At 38.2% G+C, this 19,184-nt stretch overlaps 1 protein-coding gene across 2 annotated transcripts in view; it reads right to left on the bottom strand.

The window, feature by feature from the left end:
- Positions 1 to 19,184, bottom strand: part of C11H8orf34 (chromosome 11 C8orf34 homolog) — a 127,520-nt gene that overhangs the window by 26,846 nt on the left and 81,490 nt on the right. The window contains exon 4 of one of the 2 annotated variants that reach the window (XM_068983955.1): positions 8,934 to 9,062. The exons of the other annotated variant lie outside the window; for it this stretch is intronic. Within the exon in view, the coding sequence (XP_068840056.1) occupies positions 8,934 to 9,062 (129 nt within the window). The remainder of the gene's footprint in view (positions 1 to 8,933; positions 9,063 to 19,184) is intronic. 2 annotated transcript variants of the gene reach the window in all.

The raw sequence follows: 19,184 nt of genomic DNA, 5'->3' as shown, positions 1-19,184 counted from the left end.
TTTCTTTCTCTAATAAAAGATACTTAATTTCAAACTTTCCCCATTAAAACTCCCATGGCAGTAAACAATGGAAACATACCTTGGACATGGCTACACACAATGAATATGTTTTCTATACTTTTTTTTTTTTTTAACCAACTTATCTGCCACTTGAGACAGATAGATTTTCTGAAGTACTTTCCATCCTTGATTTTTCTAAAACTTCTATCTCCATTTTCATCTTCTCTCTCTGAAAACTCCTTTTCAGTGTTCTCAACTAGATCACTTTTCTACCTGTATCTTGAAGGTTGATGATGTATGTGCCAGTGGGTAGGCTCTTTTTCCCTATATACTAATAATTCCCATATCTGTATCATGCAAAGGCTGTTCACCTCACACTCCCACAGAAATGTCTGAAGATTAGATAAATAAACAAAACAACTGACCCATTATCTGCTTTCATTTTCACTCAGAGGCTGTTATCCTCTAACTCCTCAGGCTTTTTTCAGAAGAGACTTTTGCGGGATGTTCGTGATTGATGCACTAAGAAAGTTCTTTGTTGTTGTTGTTGTTGTTTTTTCAATTGATTCTGGACAGCTGTTATCAGTCACAGAGTGTAAAATATCAGCCCTCTGTCTTCCCAACAGCCGGACATTTTTCCCTGGAAAAGCTCCAGCCAGTGTTTCACCTGAACTGCAAACTGCAGATTGATGTCTAAATGGACTAAAGATACCTGTCCTATCACTGCCTCCCTTCAGACAGATTAGACTCAGAAAAGCTTTGGGTTCACTCGTCGTTGGCATAATCCTTTAATAGATTTCTGTCTCGTTTAGTCGCGAAATAATGTTTGACTCTTTGCAACCCCATGAACTGCAGCATGCCAGGCTTCCCTGCCCTTCACTATCTCCCAGAGTTTGCTCAAACTCATGTCCACTGAGTCAGTGATGCCATCCAACCATCTCATCCTCTATCACCCCGCCTTCTCCTCCTGCTCTCAATCTTTCCCAGCATCAGGGTCTTTTCCAATGGGTCAGCTCTTTGCATCAGGTGGCCAAAGTATTGGAGCTTCAGCTTCAGCTTCAGCTTCAGCATCAGTCCTTCCAGTGAATATTCAGGGTTGATTTCCTTTAGGATCAACTGATTTGATCTCCTTGCAGTCCAAGGGACGCTCAAGTGTCTTTTCCAGCACCACAATTTGAAAGCATAAATTCTTATGACTGAGTTATATGCTAATTACTGTACTACATGTTGGGGAGTCCAAGTCCTGGGTTCCCCTGCCTCCCCACAGTGCAGAGTCCAGCAATCTCTGACAGTAGGTCACAGCATGTAAGTGTGCACAGAGAAAAGCATGGAAGCACAGAAAGAGGGGGACAAAACCCAGTCCCAAGAAAGACAGCAGCAATAAATCATCAAGGGCATTTGACCTGAGACTGAAGAGAGGAGTAGAAATTAGCCTGGGGTGAGTAGGAGTGAGATGTCAGGGCACAGGCGCAGCATAAGCAGATATGAGAAAGGGAAGAACATCAGTGAGTGTGAAAAATTCCCCTGTTACTGGTGCATAAGCGGCCTGATGATGAGTCATGAGAGATGATACAGACACGTGACTAAGGGTCAGAGCACAGAGAACCTTCTATGAGTTTATTTTTTCATAAAGTTTTTTTAATGTGGACCATATTTAAAGCTTTTACTGAATTTGTTATAACATTGTTTCTGTTTCATGTTTTGGTTTTATGGCCAAGAGGCATGTAAGATCTTAGCTCCCCGATCAGGGATTGAATTTGCATCCGCTGCATTAGACGGTGAAGTCTTAACCACTGGACCACCAGGAAAGTTCCTATAAGGTTTTAAGGAGCCACTGAATGTCTGCACCAAGTGGTATCAGGTTTTCACTGTAGATCCAGCCCACTGACTGGAGTAAGGGCTGTTGGGAGGAACTGAGAAACAGGAGTGTGGACAGGACTGGTTATTCATGCCTCAGACTTTTCCAACTCTCCTGGGCTCACAAACCGGACTATATCTCCCAGCCTCCTTTGCAGTCAGTTGTAGAAGGTAGGTGATGTTATTCGTGCACTTCCACTTCGAAACATTAGAAACGACCCCTGTAATCCTCTATTGTCTCTGCCTGCATGCAGGCCCCTTGGATCAGGTGCTAAAGATGGGAGAATAACAGGATAGAATAGTCTGTATCCCCATCACACTCTGTTGTTGTTCAGTAGCAAGTCGTGTCCAACTCTTTGCAACCCCATGGACTGCAGCATGCCAGGCTTCCCTGTCCCTCCCCATCTCACTGAGTTTGCTCAAGTTCATGTCCATTGAATCTGTGATGCCATCCAACCATCTCATCCTCTGTCAACCCCTTCACCTCCTGCCTTCAACCCTTCCCAGCATCAGGGTCTTTTCCAACAAGTCAGCTGTTTGCATCAGGTGGCCAAAGTATTGAAGTTTCAGTTTCTGCTTCAGAGTCAGTCCTTCCAAAGAGTATTTAGGGTTGATTTCCTTTAGGATTGACTGGTTTGATCTCCTTGCTTTTCAAGGGACTCTTCAAGAGTCTTCTCCAGCACCAGGCACACTCTGTGCAATGACTGAAGACTTACATGGTATTAAGCCACAGAGATGTTGGCCATGAGACTCCCCTAACATAGTTATGGCAAGCCCTTCAGCCACAGGCTCAATTCAGGTAAGGACTACACTTGGTTTTTTCCTGTCATGGAGCAGGAATGAAATGAAGTAAAAATGGAACATGTAAATAGATAAACCAATGGTCTGGTCAGTGATGTTGAGTGTGAATTACAGGGTACTAATAGGGGCAGAGAAGAGAATCCCACCCAAGAGAGAGTGCGTGCTTGCTAAGTCAATTCAGTTGCATCCAACTATGTGCGACCCCTGCCAGGCTCCTCTGTCCATGGGATTTTCCAGGCAAGAATACTGGAGTGGGTTGCCATTTCCGTCTCCAGGGCATCTTCCTGACCCAGGAACTGAACCCACGTCTCTTATGTCTCCTGCACTTATGAACCTGCACGGCAGGCAGGTTCTTTACCACTAGCGCCACCTGGGATGCCCCCCAAGAGAGCGGGGAAATCTCAAGACTTGGGAATTAAAACAGTTAGAGAGAGGAACTTCCCTGGTGGTCCAGTGGTTAATAATCTGCCCAAGAATGCAGGGGACATGAATTCAATCCCTGGTCCAGGAAGATCCCACATGCCGCAGAGCAATAAGCCCCTGAGCAGCAAATACTGAGCCCATGTGCCTACAGCCCGTGCTCTGCAACACTGAGAAGTCCACTTGCAGCAATGAAGAGCAGCCCCCGCTCGCCGAAACTCAAGAAAGCCCGTGCATAGCAACAAAGACCCAGTGCAGCCAAAAATAAATAAAGAATAAACATTTTAAAAACACTCTGCCTTCTAATGCATGGGGTGCGGGTTAGATCCCTGGTCGAAGAGTTAAGATCCTTACATGCCTCATGGCCAAAAAACAAAACACGAAGTAGAAGCAATACTGTAACTAACTCAAAGACTTTAAAAATGGCTCACATCACAAAAATCTTAAAAAAAAAAAAAAAAAAGGTTAGGGAGAAAGATGAGTCCAGTTTGGCTGAACCAGTAGGTAGGTGTCACCAGCTAAGATAAAGCAACTAAAGAAAAGTAGTGGTAAAGAAGGAAGTATGATCTACTTAGATAAACTGATTTTGACATGGCAGTGGGATACCACCACCTTGTATAAAATCAGAGGGATGGTACGGGGAGGGAGGTGGGAGGGGGATGCAGGATGGGGAACACGTGTACACCCGTGGCGGATTCATGCTGATGTATGGCAAAATCAATACAATATTGTAAAGTAATTAGCCTCCAATTAAAATAAATAAATTTAAATAAAAAATAAAGGTATTATAAAAAGAAAAAAAAACTGACAGTAAGTAAATGTAAAAAAAAATCCATAAACAGTCTGGATGGGAAATACACTCATTTGAGTTAGCTGTGTAGGGGTGATAGTTAAATCTGTGTGGGAGGAGAAGGCTAGACACAGAGAACATTTGAAAGAACAGAAGCAGAGGATGAAAAACATCTATAGCAGCAGGAAAGAAAGAGGTGTATTAGAATGAAACCTACAAGAAATGATGTGTAGGGCACCCAAAGACCATCAAATGAGGGCCAGGTCCCAGAAACTAAAACATCAAGGGTTTGAAGACAGATAGAGTCATCAGTGGTGTTAAAATGACCAAAGCAATTTTTGAAAATGAGAAAGAGTGTCCACTGAGTTTGACAATTTGGATTCAATTGGTGGTGACCATAGTGAGAAAACTCTGAGTAGAATGACAGGTCCAATAATTATACTGAGGAGTGAGAGGAATCTGAGCAGGCGGAGAAGATGCGCATTAACGATTCTCTTTGAAAACTTGGATGAAAGAGGAAGAAGGAATTCTGATGCTATCCGAGGGAACTCAACCTCAAGAGGAGGTTGTGTGTGTTTGTTTTAACATCAGTTAGAGCTGTGGTGTTCATCATGGGAGCTACTCATTAGATGGCTAACGAACATTTGAAATGTGGCTCGTCCATGCTGAGGGGTGCTGTAAGATAAAATTCACAACAGACTTTTGAAGACTCAGAATGAAAGAAAAACAATATAAAACACTTCAATAATAATTTTTAGATGGAATATACATTAAATTATAATAATTTAGATATAGTAGGTTAATATTGTGGAGAAGGCAATGGCACCCCACACTAGTACTCTTGCCTGGAAAATCCCATGGATGGAGGAGCCTGGTAGGCTGCAGTCCATGGGGTTGCAAAGAGTTGGACACAACTCAGCGACTTCACTTTCACTTTTCACTTTCATGCATTGGAGAAAGAAATGGCAACCCACTCCAGTGTTCTTGCCTGGAGAATCCCAGGGACAGAGGAGCCTGGTGGGCTGCCGTCTATGGGGTTGCACAGAGTCAGACACGACTGAAGTGACTTAGCAGCAGCAGCAGGTTAATATTGTATTAAAATTAATTTTACAGGTTTCTTTTTTGCTTTTTTGTAATGCGCCTATTTTGAACATATAAAATCCCATGTGTGGCTCATGTTACATATCTGTTTGGCAGGGCTCAGCTGAAGTATGTTATTGGCTGTCAGGGATAAATAGCAACAACACTAATAATACCTGTGGCAGGCAGAAATCTAGGACGGCTCCCAAGATACACCCCTGGGCGGTCTTTTCCCTTTGAGTCTGCATGGCGGAACCACTGAAGATGAAAGGGTATCTCTCTCTTGGCTTGGTTACTAAACAGCAGACTGAGTAAGTCAGAAGTAAATCCTGGTGGTCCTGACCTAATCAAATGAGCCCTTTAAAAGACGGCAAAGCTTCAGAGAGGTGCTCCCCAGTGGCCTCAAGGAAGAAACAGTTCATTGTTGTTGTGAGAGGAGAAGACCACAAGGGAAGGACCTGGGAATGAGCTGAGAACACTCCTGGCCAATAGCCAATGAGGAAAAAAAGGGGTCTCAGTGTTGCCACAGCAAGCACTGAATTGGACCAACAGTGTGAATAAGCTTAGAAGACCCGAGCCCAGGAGTAATCCCAGCCCCAACCAGCACCTTAATTTCAGCTTGCCCAGACCCTGAGCAGAGGACCCAATTAACCTGCACTCAAACTCCCAAAACACAAAAATAGTAAGATAATAAATTTTTACTTTTTAAAGGTACTAAGTTTCTGGTAATCTGTTATATAATAATAGAAATGGAATATTATATCTAATGTCTGTGCTGTATGTGCTGTGCTTAATCAGTCAGTCATGTTCAACTCTTTGTGACCCCATGGACTGTAGCCCACCAGCCTCCTCTGTCCACGGAATTATCCAGGCAAGAATACTGGAGTGGGTTGCCATGCTCTCCTCCATGGGATCTTCCCAACCCAGGAATCGAACCCAGGTCTCCCACATTGCAGGCAGATTCTTTACCATCTGAGCCAGCAGGGAAGCCCAAGAATACTGGAGTAGGTAGCCTATCCCTTCTCCAAGGGAATCTTCCTGACCCAGGAATCAAACCAGGGTCTCCTGCATTGTAGGCAAATTCTTTACCAGCTTACCTACCAGGAAAGCCCCCTATATAATGTTTAATTGGCAGTTATATCTAATGTTTAATTGGCAGTTATTTCATACCAGGCACAATATTAAACACTTTAGACACAAAATCCCATGTGATTTTCATAAAACCTTCAGAAATAGTACCATGATTATTCCAACTTTACAGTAAAGGTGACAGAAACATAGTAAGGTTTATTCTCAAGGTCATGAAGCTAATAATTGGTAGCATTCCAGGCCACTGAAACTATTCTAACATATCTACCTTGAGGTAAGGAACACAGCATGAAGAGGGTCACAGGTCATGTCTGACCGTAAGATAAAGCATTATGCTGAAAGGTTTGCAAAAAGCCAGAAAAAGAGCATGGTACATTTGCAAACTGGAGAGAATTTCAAATCTTTCCTGTTATTATTTGAAAGAGCAAGAGAGAGAGAAGGAAGGAGGGGGGTTGCATTTAAGTCTGTATAAGCTGACAGCTGTAGAGATGAGATAATTCTACTATTTTGAGGGATATAAACAATTTTTTACTGTCAATCTCTACTAATAACAAATACTTTAAATAATGTATTATCTTTTAGGAAGTAAAACTTGGATAAAGCAAAGACCAGCCTTGCCAGAGAGAATTCTATCAGAGACTGTATGAAAATTAGGCACTCACTAAAAACTTTCAATCTTTCCTGTGGTACAGGAAAACAGTTCACGATAATAAGACAATGAACATTCCTTTTGACCATAACTGGAGGAAAGATTCCATTCCCTAAGTCGTCCTATTAAATAAAACAATGGTTAATAAAGTCACCACTATTTTAGAGAAAGAGTTATCAAGTTAGTCTATTATGAAAGTCAAACAAGATCAAACAGGAATGAATTGACATCTAGCTTCAGGAAGATGGATGAACAGTTTGAGATTAAATAGTTCAATTCTGGGCAGCGAGATCACTAAATAAACATTGTGCTCATGCGTGCTCCCTCATGTCCAAATCTCTGCAGCCCCTCAGACTGTAACCCACTAGGCTCCTCAGTCCATGGACTTTCCCAGGCAAGAATACTGGAGTGAGTTGCCATTTCCTTCCCCAAGGGATCTTCCTGACCCAGGGATCAAACCCACAACTCCTTCATCGTCTGCACTGCAGGCATACTCTTCACCGCTGAGCCACCGGGGATATTTCTACTAATTTACAATAATCATCTCAGGTGAACTGATAACCGAATAGTTAGACACATGTTGGACCTAAGACAAGAAGTTAATATTAAATCTCAGATAGCAAAAATCATAGAAACTCAAGTCATCCAATAAAGTAGGCTTTTGTTCCAAAAGAGACTCAGAAACTTACCCAGAGAAATAAGCAACCTCGCCCTGTGTGACCAACTGCTCCCTTACCCCACATAAACATCACCATTACTGCTACAAAAAACAGAGCCCCTTTATAATGATCAAGTGACACCAAAAGTGCATACACACACACACACACACACACACACACATACACACACAGACACACACTAAAGCCTCTGACATATTAATGGATAAGGTTCTTTTCATGAACATAATAATTAGCTGAAAACTCATTTTATCATTATTTGGTCCAAAAGTAAACCTAGCCAAAAACAGGATTTTCTTGAATCTCAAACAAAGAGTTCCTACTAATGGCAAAGTTATGAGAATCTATCAGAAGCCAAGTTAACATTGAGACAGGCTTACTATACAAAGGTTAAATAAAAAACCTAGTGGCTCTAATTAATTATAAATTAAGAAATATGAAAAAGCTAAATCTTTCTAAAAAAAACATAAAACAGTATATAAATACATAATTATAGTATAGCATAATATATAAACACATAGATATTTATATAAACAATTCTCCCAAAATATGCTAAGGGAAATTTTTAACTTGGAAAAATATCAAGAAACTAGAAACACTGCTATTTTAAAAAACAGACTGATCCTAAAACATAATCTATTAGAATTTACTAATATTCTATTTTAATATGAATCTTTAACATGATATCACACCAAAAGAAAATTTTAGTGAGACTATAGCATTAATATGTTTCCAGAGATGCCCAATTTTTAATATTGAAATATATTTAAGAACCAGAGAAAGACAGAAATACTTTGAACTCCCTACAAAAACTGCAAAGTGTATACATATATATATATATATTTACATACAAATATATACTTTAAGTATATACTATACTACATATATAGAATGCATTGATCAAATCAAATATTTGTCTATCTGAAATATATCATTTTAAACATTCCCACCCATCAGAAGAAGGAGATGGAACCATGTCTTCCTGATCTGGAGATGAGAGGACCAAGGCTCATACAGGTTTAATGATAGGTTAATGATTTATCTAAGGTTATTAACCTCATAGAAGGCAAATCTTCTAACTCAGGCCCTTGGATTACAGATCACTGCTTTTATAAAAAGGTATATTGCTAGGTTCTGAGAGAATTCTGAGAAGAATCTGGCCCAGTCACTATTAAGAAGTTTAGAGACATCAAAAACTAATGGAAGCAACAGGTTTGTGCATTAACTGGGATGACACATAACAACAGGGTTCAAAAGAGAAGAATGAATACGATGCCTTTAGGTTTACAGTTGACCTGGGTAATGAACAGAGGCCGTGGAGGGAGATTGGAATCAAACAGCCATTGTGGGGAGGGGTCTATAGCTCTTTCTACTCTATATAACCGGTCTTCCCATGAATCCATGTAACACACATGATCGGTCCTCAAATCCAATCTCATGCTCTAGAACTCTGCAGGCTCTCAAGAAATTATAATGAGGATGTTGGAAGTAGGTTATTGGTAATGGTAATGAATGTTTCTACTTTCATATTGGTTAGGAATTCCAATTACAATCAAGTAAATGAACTTACTTCGAGAGAGATTCTCAAGGGCTTTTCCCAGTTTCTTGCTCTCTTGAAGGATGTGGTTCAATTCATCAAAATCACGGCTTTCTGGTTTAGTCCGCCAGTTCCACTTAGGATGATCTACTGACCTTGGCACTATGTTTAAAAAAAATGATTACTTCATAAGCATGCTACAGAAAGATAAAAACTTACTATTCATCATTATGTGAAAGATTGTCTCAAGATCAGTGCACAGAATAAAAATGGTTTTTGGAAATAGTTCTCTTGTGAGCAAACAGAAGGGAAGTTATGAGGCTGGATTTTAAGAAATGTTTTAACTAAACAAGTAAAGGAAGTGTGACAGTGTTTATAGAAAAAAGAAAATTCAGGTACTGATTTAACACTAGTAATTCATATAAATTAGGGAACAACACAAGCAAAGTATATATTATATTATGTTTCAGCAACTTAAAAAATAACTGCTACCTTCTTCATGAGCAATTTGTTAAATGATTTTAAGACATTCTCGCTGTCTTCTGATAAAACAAGACTGCATACTTATATTTACCTTCACTTTCCCTCAAATTCTCACTAAAATTATATTATGGTATTTTTCTTTTGTCAAAGAATTGGTTAAACAAAGAGAGAAGACAATACATTTTTTAAGGAAGATGCAAAATGAACTGATGAGTGATAAGTGGATTTAACAAGATAGAGAAAACTGAAACCTAGGCCTTGAAGATAGAGATGTCAAAAAAGTGGACATTTCATACCATTTGAACGTTAAAGTGTCAATCAAGGAGGACCAATGCCAAAATAATAAGAATAGAAAAACATAACTGCCTTCCAGATTAGAAGGATCCATTAAATGTTCAGTATAATGCAAGGCTGTGCTGTGCTTAGTCACTTAGTCATGTCCGACTCTTTGTGACCCCATGGACTGTAGCCCGCCAGGCTATGAAATTCTCTAGGCAAGAATACTGAAGTGGGTAACCTTTACCTTCTCCAGGGATCGCCCCAACCCAGGGAAAAAAACTGAGGTCTCCCACTTTGCAGGCAGATTCTTTACCATCTGAGCCACCAGGGAAGCCCAAGAATAGTGGAGTGGGTAGCCTATCCCTTCTCCAGGGGATCTTCCCAACCCAGGAATTGAACCATTGTCTCCTGAATTGTAGGTGGATTCTTTACCAGCTGAACTGCCAGAGAAGCCCATAATTCAAGGCACATTATCACAAAATTTTACAACAGTGGTAATACAGAAAACATCTTTAAAAGCTTTCAGAGACAAAAATAGCAGATCAAATTGTCATCTGATTTCTCAGCAGCAATGCTTGGCCCCAAAAGACACAGGAGAAGTTCCTTCAAAATTTTAACTGAAGATTACTTCTAAGTTAGAATTTTATTTATTTGTTTAATTTAGAATTTTATACCCAACTAAAATGGGCTTCCCTGGTGGCTCAGAGGGTAAAGCATCTGCCCACAATGTGGGAAACCTGGATTTGATCCCTGAGTTGGAAAGATCCCCTCGAGAAGGAAATAGCAACCCACTCCAGTATTCTTGCTTGGAGAATCCCAGGGATGGAGAAGCCTGGTAGGCTACAGTCCATGAGGTCACAAAGGGTCAGACACAGCTAAGCGACTTCACTTTACACTTTAAGGGTCAATCGGGTTTCCTAGGTGGTGCTAGTGGTAAAGAACCCACTTGGCAATGCAGGAGACATAGAAGACGAGAGTTCGATCCCTGGGTCAAGAAATCCCCTGGAGGAGGGCATGGCAACCCACTCTGGTATTCTTGCCTGGAGAATCCCATGGACAGAGGAGCCTAGAGGGCTACAGTCCATAAGTCTGCAGAGTCAGACATGACTGAAGTGACTTGGCGCACAGCACAAGGAGTCAGTCAAGATACTTGTAAGGACTCAGAAAAGGTACCTGGCAAGCACTCTCGGAAAGTTCCTAGTGTGAGGTGCTCCACCAAAATAAGCAAGTAAACCCCAAACTGGAAAGACTCGAGATTCAGGAAACATAATCCCCCATAAGAAGAATGAAAATGTAAGCCTCAGGATGACAGTAAACGATGGTCTCAGCAGACAGCTGAGAAAAAGGAAACTAAGGAGTTAAGACTGGAGCAAGAGAACAAAGGACCACAGGAGAGAAGTCTCTAAGACTTTTTAAATGAAATAAAGTATAAAATGTAAATTAAAGTAAGATAGAAGAACATGATGTGTTTTAGTTATTGAGAGTGTTGACATTTTAAGGCACGTTTTGGTGAAGCATTAGTGATGGGTACAGAGAAAGCAAAGCAAGCAGAAAACAACCCAATTATTGATTCTAGAAACAAAATAAAAGTTGGCTTTCCTACGATTCTACTATGAAAAAGGATAATTAACACAATAATAAAAATATCAGTGCAGAGTCTACGTCATTTGAAATATCTGCCTGCCTGTACTGTGAGAATGTGATGGGCCTTGGGAATAAAGCACAATGTCTTAGAAAAGATCAAAAGATGATGCTTCAAATTTAAAAGCTAAAAGAGAACTATGCAAGTATCTTCTATGTTTAGATATGTAGATCTGAGTACCAAAAGAAACATCTAAGAGTTAAAAATGGGTCCACATTGGAAGCAGAACAGGAAGAACAGAAGGACACTTGCTTTATGGTATTAGTTTGCTCTTTATACCATATATGTCTATGTTTGATAAAAATAAAATAAAATAATTTAAAAATATTTACATGGTAAGGCTATAGCAAAAATACTCTCAACCTACTGAATAATTTTTTCAGCCACCTTTTTAGAAGTAATTCAGAAATATTTATTACAATAGAACACATACTGACCCTCTGACTCAGCAATCTCATTATTTCTGACAAATTATAATACATAAATGAAAACTCTCTAGTTATATATATATGTACAAAGGTTTATTTTATCATAAAGTGCATGATAATTGTTTATTTCACCAAAGAGTTAATGGTTGTAAAACTCTGCAAATAATCTATAAAACTAAATGTACTTCACAGGGAAATAAATTATGGCATATTTACACTATGGTATAGGTATATACTTATGAAAATGTATAACACAGATCTAAGTTCATTGCATGGAGATATGTCCATAATACATTTTAAAACAATAAAAACAAGTTGCTTAGGAATGTGTACAGTTTAAAGCCAGTTTCATAAAGCAAATCAACTCCCACATATTTTATGTTAGTTTATACAAAGAAAAGGATGTAAAAGAATGTAAATCGCTTCAAGGGATGTGAAAAGATACAAACTATTTCCAAGGGAGTAGAATAGGAAATGGCTGACGGGAGAGGATCTATCTTTCTACATAACTTCTTTAATTTAAATACATTTAAACTAAAAACATGCATGTGCCTCCTGTGTTTCTTTGTTTAAGGGACTCTGGGATGGAGATGTCAGCTGACATCAGCACCCCAGTTTTCAAGCAGTGGAGAGGGGAAGCAGCGATTGTGATCAATGGTTCTAGAAAACACCTTCAAGCATACACCTATTACCCCACAGGTAATACCCCAGGAGTTCCCAGGGGACAAGCTCAGGCACAGGGAAGAGAAACTCAGAAGAGGACGCAGAGAAAACTGTACTTGTACCAGATCCTTCAAAACACTTACTGGTACTTTTGTTAGCCGTTTTAAAAGTAATTTATCTAATCTGCATCATTATATTATCTAACTTTTCTGAAAATTACCATATCCTATCAAGATATCTTCAAATAAAAAAATAAGAACATAGTCTTAAAAAAAAAAAAATCAGTCCCAATCAACCTCCCCAGATAATCATGAGACATGCCCCGCTGCCCACCCCAGCAGACTTTGCAGAACACCACCTGAATGCCCTCGTGGGCAAATTGAGATGAGACCAGCAGAACTGCACAGCCAATTTGCTGAAACCCTGAGAAACTATAATTTGTTGTTTAAGGCCATGGAGTTTGGGGAGGTTATATGCAGCACTGTATAGAAATGATACGACATCCAAGCTCTTTCCCTCAGGAACTTTCAAGAGAAACTAAGACAAATTTCTTTCTGTATTTCTGTAGCTTGGGACAAATGTGCTACATTTGTGATATTCAATTTATCATGGGATCCAAATCTAGGACAAGGAAGGCCACAGGATAATCACTGTCTAATCAACTACACTGGATGATTTCAGAAGATGTTTTGAAATAACTAATGGAAGATGATTTGGGAGTCATCAGCCCAGTTTACAGACTCAAGGTGAGAATCTCTAAAGGTTTCTGATGAATTAAAAACCTTGCTTAGGTAATACTTAGTACTAAAACTCAGGGCTACAGTTTAGATATATTGTCTAAAAAATGTCCTCAGGAGAAATGGATAATAATAGAATGGTATGAACAACCGAATATTAATATGATCCATATGAGGTGAAACAATCTGAGATTAGGCACAGCCTATAATTATCCCTGAGATAAAACACATCCCCAGAGCACAGCAGGAACCCATCCACAGCACCATATAAATGGTCATGCTCCATTCATTCATAAAGAGGTCACTACTTCACAAACATCCTACTGTATACTGAGCAGGGCCTATTTTGAACAACATTAATCAAATCAGAATTAATTAAACCCTGATATCTCCACCAATAGTTTCTATCTGTGGGTCAAATAATAAATTTACTATTTCCTCCAAATGACTTGATATATTATTTATCCATTTCATTTGAATCAAAATAATTTCAATTATTTAGATCTTTTAACTCTGTTTTCTAAAAGTTTAGTAAATGCTAGTATGCTTTCCTGAAAGTTCCTCCCAAGTACTTTACCTTCACTTATAATATGTCAGGAGATTTCCCAGTACTATAGTTATGATGTACCTAAAGCTGATTATAGTGAATTTATTATTTCCTGTCTCTTGCCTTCTGCATTTCCATACTATGATTTTTCAGACATTGCATTGCCACATTAATTCTCTTGTATCTATGCAATTTATGTTTTCTACACAGATGTATGCTTCCCTGGTGGCTCAGAGGTTAAAGCGTCTGCCTCCAATGTGGGAGACCCGGGTTCGATCCCTGGGTCGGGAAGATCCCCTGGAGAAGGAAATGGCAACCCACTCCAGTATTCTTGCCTGGAGAATCCCATGGATGGAGAAGCCTAGTAGGTTACAGTCCACAGGGTGGCAAAGAGTCAGACACGACTGAGCGACTTCACCTCACCTCACACAAATGTATAGTCTTTTCATTTTTTTCCTAAAATTTTAACAAATATACAGCTATTCCTCTTTGTGTATGCTGTGCTAAATGAAACATTGAAAAAATGAGAAATCTCTGACAAATACAACAGCATAAATAAAAATACTGAGAACTGGTTCTAGTTTTTGGTTTTAACTGAAGTTAATGTATTTACCTCAATTTTCTCATCTGGATCACAAATTTGAAATGGCTATAAAAGAATCAGTATACACTATCATGCATAGGGAATTGAGAAATAAATGTTTTTCTGGCCCCTTCTGCCAAGACTCCACTGACCATCCTCAACCATTCTATCAGAAACCACCACTACACCAGGTAAACAGTAGAGATGCTTCAAGCACATAGGAAAAACTTCAGTGAACTCTCTTTGTCATATTTTCCTTCAGTCATGACAATTCACAGTTGAAAATTAAAATCATAATATTATCTTGCAGATCTTTGTACCTATACTAGCTTGTATTGTGTAAGTCTCTTTCTTTGTTATCTGAAAATGCACAGCTTCTAAACTGTTTCATTTGTATAGCACAAAACACTGTCCTAGGTTCTAGGAGTAAACCAGTGTGAATAAATATAACAAAATTCCCGGTACTCATGGAGATGACATTCTATTCAAGCTCACAGTCTACTGCATAGGATAACAGGTTATTGTGTTCCTTACAAAACTGGCCTTAAATAATATACAGTATATATTTTAAAATAAGTTTTAGCAATAAAGATCTTCTGTAATGAATGTTAATGATATTTATCTCATATGAAATCTTCGTTGTCCATGGGATTTTCCAGGCAAGAATACTGGAGTGGGCTGCCATTTCCTTCTCCAGAGGATCTTCCCAACCCAGCGATTGAACCTGGGTCTCCTGCACTGCAGACAGACACTTTACCGTCTGAGCTACCAGGGAAGCCCATGATGTGAAAGTTAGTAACTGTTAATACGGTCTTTTTTCCTTTTATTATTGTCTTTGTTCTTTTAAGAACAGTCACTTAGAAAACTTTTTATACTTATTACACAAATATTTCTGTCAAATAATACTTCAGCTAAGAAAATATGTTTTTATTTTGAAAGTCTCTTTATCAGTTTTGTTTTAAAGTAAGAATTGTAAAATTTTATCAAATACATTCAAATATTATTTGAGATGTCATATGACTTTTCTTTACCAATTTGTATATTGTACCAACATACACATAATGGTAGTCCCAAAAGGAGAAGAAAGAACATTTGAGGAAATAATGCTTGAAAGATATTCCATGAAAACATTAATGAAAAAGAGTAGGGGTAGCTATGCTAGTATCAGACAAAATAGACTTTAAAAGAAAACTTGTTAAAGAAGAGGACAAAGAATATTACATACTGGTAAAATGGTCAACCAATCAAGATTCAACAATTACTTAACATATACACATTTAACAGCAGATCCCTCAAACACATGAATCAAACACTGATATAAGTGATGGTATAGAATTCTACAATAATAGCTGGAAACTCTAATACTTCCATGTCAATAATGCATAGAAAAAATCTAAACAGATCAATAAGAAAACAGAGCACTTGAACAACACTATAAATCAATTAGGCCTAATAGACAAATAGAGAACAATACAAAGACTAACAGTCATACGTATTTTTCTTCCAAGTGCATGTGGAACAATCTCTAGTATAGACCATATATACGTCAGGTCACAAAATAAGTCAAAATGTATAGACTACAGTAAAAGTGGTTTCTCAGATGCGAATTTGCAATTGTAAAGCCCACAATAAAAAGAAAGAAACATCTTATATCAATAACTGACCTTTATACCTTAAAGAAGTAGAAAAGAATAGAAAACTAAACTAAACCTAGCAGAATGACATAAATAATAAATATTAAAACAGATAGGTGAAGTAGAGGATTCAAATGTAACAGAAATAAATCAATAAAACCCAAAGTTGAATCTCAAGAAAGAGCTTAAAAATTAATAAACCTTTAGCTAGATTCACTAAGAAAAAAGGGAGAAGATTCAAATTATTAAAATCAGAAATGTAACCAAGACATTACTACAGACTTTACAGAACTGTTTTTAAAACGAATTAGAACGTTATGAATATTTAATGCCAATAAACTACACATGAAATGGAAAAATTCATTGGTGAATTCTACCAAACATTTAAAGAACTGACATCAATTCTTCTCAAACACTTCCAAAAAAATGTAAAAGGAGGGAATGCATCTAAACTCATTCTATAAAGCCAGCATTTCCCTGACACAGAAGACAAGAACATAATACTAAAACAATACAGCAGCATCTCTTCTGAAAATAGATCCAAAAATGCTCAACAAAAAGCAACATATCAAATTCAGCAGCATAATAAAAGGATTATGGAAATACAAAATAGTCAAAGCAATCTTGAGAAAGAAAAATGGAACTGGAGGAATCAGGCCCCTGGACTTCAGATTATACACTGAAGCTGTAGTAATCAATAGTAAGGTACTGGCACAAAAACAGAAATATACATCAATGGAACAAGATAGAAAGCCCAGAAGTGCACCTATGGTTAACTAATTTACAACAAGGTAGATAAGACTGTATTATACAATGGAGAAAAGACAGTCTCTTCAATTAGTGGTGCGGGAAAAACTGGAGAGCTCCATGTAAAAGAATGAAATTAGAACATTCTCTAACACAAAAACAAATTCAAAATGGATTAAATACACAAGTATAAGGCCAGATACTATAAAACTCTTAGAGGAAAACAGGCAGAACACTCTTTCACATAAATTGCAGCAGTATCTTTTTGGATGCATCTCCTATTCTAATGAAAATAAAAATAAAAAAATTTTAATGGGACCTAATTCAACTTAAAAGGTTTTGCACAGCAAAGACAAACCCACAGCAAACATTATCCTCAATGGTGAAAAGTTGAAAGCATTTCCCCTAAAGTCAGGAACAAGACAAGGGTGCCCACTTTCACCGCTACTATTCAACATAGTTCTAGAAGTTTTGGCCACAGCAATCAGAGCAGAAAAAGAAATAAAAGGAATCCAAATTGGAAATGAAGAAGTAAAACTCTCACTGTTTGCAGATGACATGATCCTCTACATAGAAAACCCTAAAGACTCCACCAGAAAATTACTAGAGCTCATCAATGAATATAGTAAAGTTGCAGGATATAAAATCAACACACAGAAATCCCTTGCATTCCTATGCACTAATAATGAGAAAGTAGAAAAAGAAATTAAGGAAGCGATTCCATTCACCATTGCAACAAAAAGAATAAAATACTGAGGAATATATCTACCTAAAGAAACTAAAAACCTATATATAGAAAATTATAAAACACTGATGAAAGAAATCAAAGAGGACACTAATAGATGGAGAAATATACCATGTTCATGGATTGGAAGAATCAATATAGTGAAAATGAGTATACTACCCAAAGCAATCTACAGATTCAATGCAATCCCTATCAAGCTATCAGTGGTATTTTTCACAGAGCTAGAAAAAATAATTTCACAATTTGTATGGAAATACAAAAAATCCTGAATAGCCAAAACAATCTTGAGAAAGAAGAATGGAACTGGAGGAATCAACTTGCCTGACTTCAGGCTCTACTACAAAGCCACAGTCATCAAGACAGTATGGTACTGGCACAAAGACAGAAATATAGATCAACAGAACAAAATAGAAAGCCCAGAGATAAATCCACAAACCTATGGACACCTTATCTTCGACAAAGGAGGCAAGAATATACAATGGAGTAAAGACAATCTCTTTAACAAGTGGTGCTGAGAAAACTGGTCAACCACTTGTAAAAGAATGAAACTAGATCACTTTCTAACACCATACACAAAAATAAACTCAAAATGGATTAAAGATCTAAATGTAAGACCAGAAACTATAAAACTCCTAGAAGAGAACATAGGCAAAACACTCTTCGACATAAATCACAGCAGGATCCTCTATGACCCACCTCCCAGGATACTGCAAATAAAAGCAAAAATAAACAAATGGGATCTAATTAAAATTAAAAGCTTCTGCACAACAAAAGAAACTATAAGCAAGGTGAAAAGACAGCCTTCTGAATGGGAGAAAATAATAGCAAATGAAGCAACTGACAAACAACTAATTGCAAAACTATACAAGTAACTTATGCAGCTCAAGTCCAGAAAAAAAAATGAACCAATCAAAAAATGGGCCAAAGAACTAAATAGACATTTCTACAAAGAAGACATACGGATGGCTAACACATGAAAAGATGCTCAACATCACTCATTGTCAGAGAAATGCAAATCAAAACCACAAAGAGGTACCATTTCACACCAGTCAGAATGGCTGCGATCCAAAAGTCTACAAGCAATAAATGCTGGAGAGGGTGTGGAGGAAAGGGAACCCTCTTACACTGTTGGTGGGAATGCAAACTAGTACAGCCACTATGGAGAACAGTGTGGAGATTCCTTAAAAAATTGCAAATAGAACTACCTTATGACCCAGCAATCCCACTGCTGGGCATACACACTGAGGAAACCAGAATTGAAAGAGACATGTGTACCCCAATGTTCATCGCAGCACTGTTTATAATAGCCAGGACATGGAAGCCACCTAGATGTCCATCAGCAGATGAATGGATAAGAAAGCTGTGGTACATATACACAATGGAGTATTACTTAGCCATTAAAAAGAATACATTTGAATCAGTTCTAATGAGGTGGATGAAACTGGAGCCTATTATACAGAGTGAAGTAAGCCAGAAAGAAAAACACCAATACAGTATACTAACACATATACATGGAATTTAGAAAGATGGTAATGATAACCTTCTATGCAAGACAGCAAAAGAGACACAGATGTATAGAACGGACTTTTAGACTCTGTGGGAGAGGGCGAGAGTGGGATGATTTCGGAGAATGGCATTGAAATATGTATACTATCAGGTAAGAAACGAATTGCCAGTCTATGTTCGATACAGGATACAGGATGCTTGGGGCTGGTGCACGGGGATGATCCAGAGAGATGATATGGGGTGGGAGGTGGGAGGGGGGTTCAGGATTGGGAACTCATGTACACCTGTGG

Source organism: Capricornis sumatraensis, chromosome 11 (assembly GCF_032405125.1).
Source record: "Capricornis sumatraensis isolate serow.1 chromosome 11, serow.2, whole genome shotgun sequence".
Lineage (NCBI taxonomy): Eukaryota > Metazoa > Chordata > Mammalia > Artiodactyla > Bovidae > Capricornis > Capricornis sumatraensis.
This window is presented reverse-complemented; position numbering and strand designations above follow the sequence as displayed.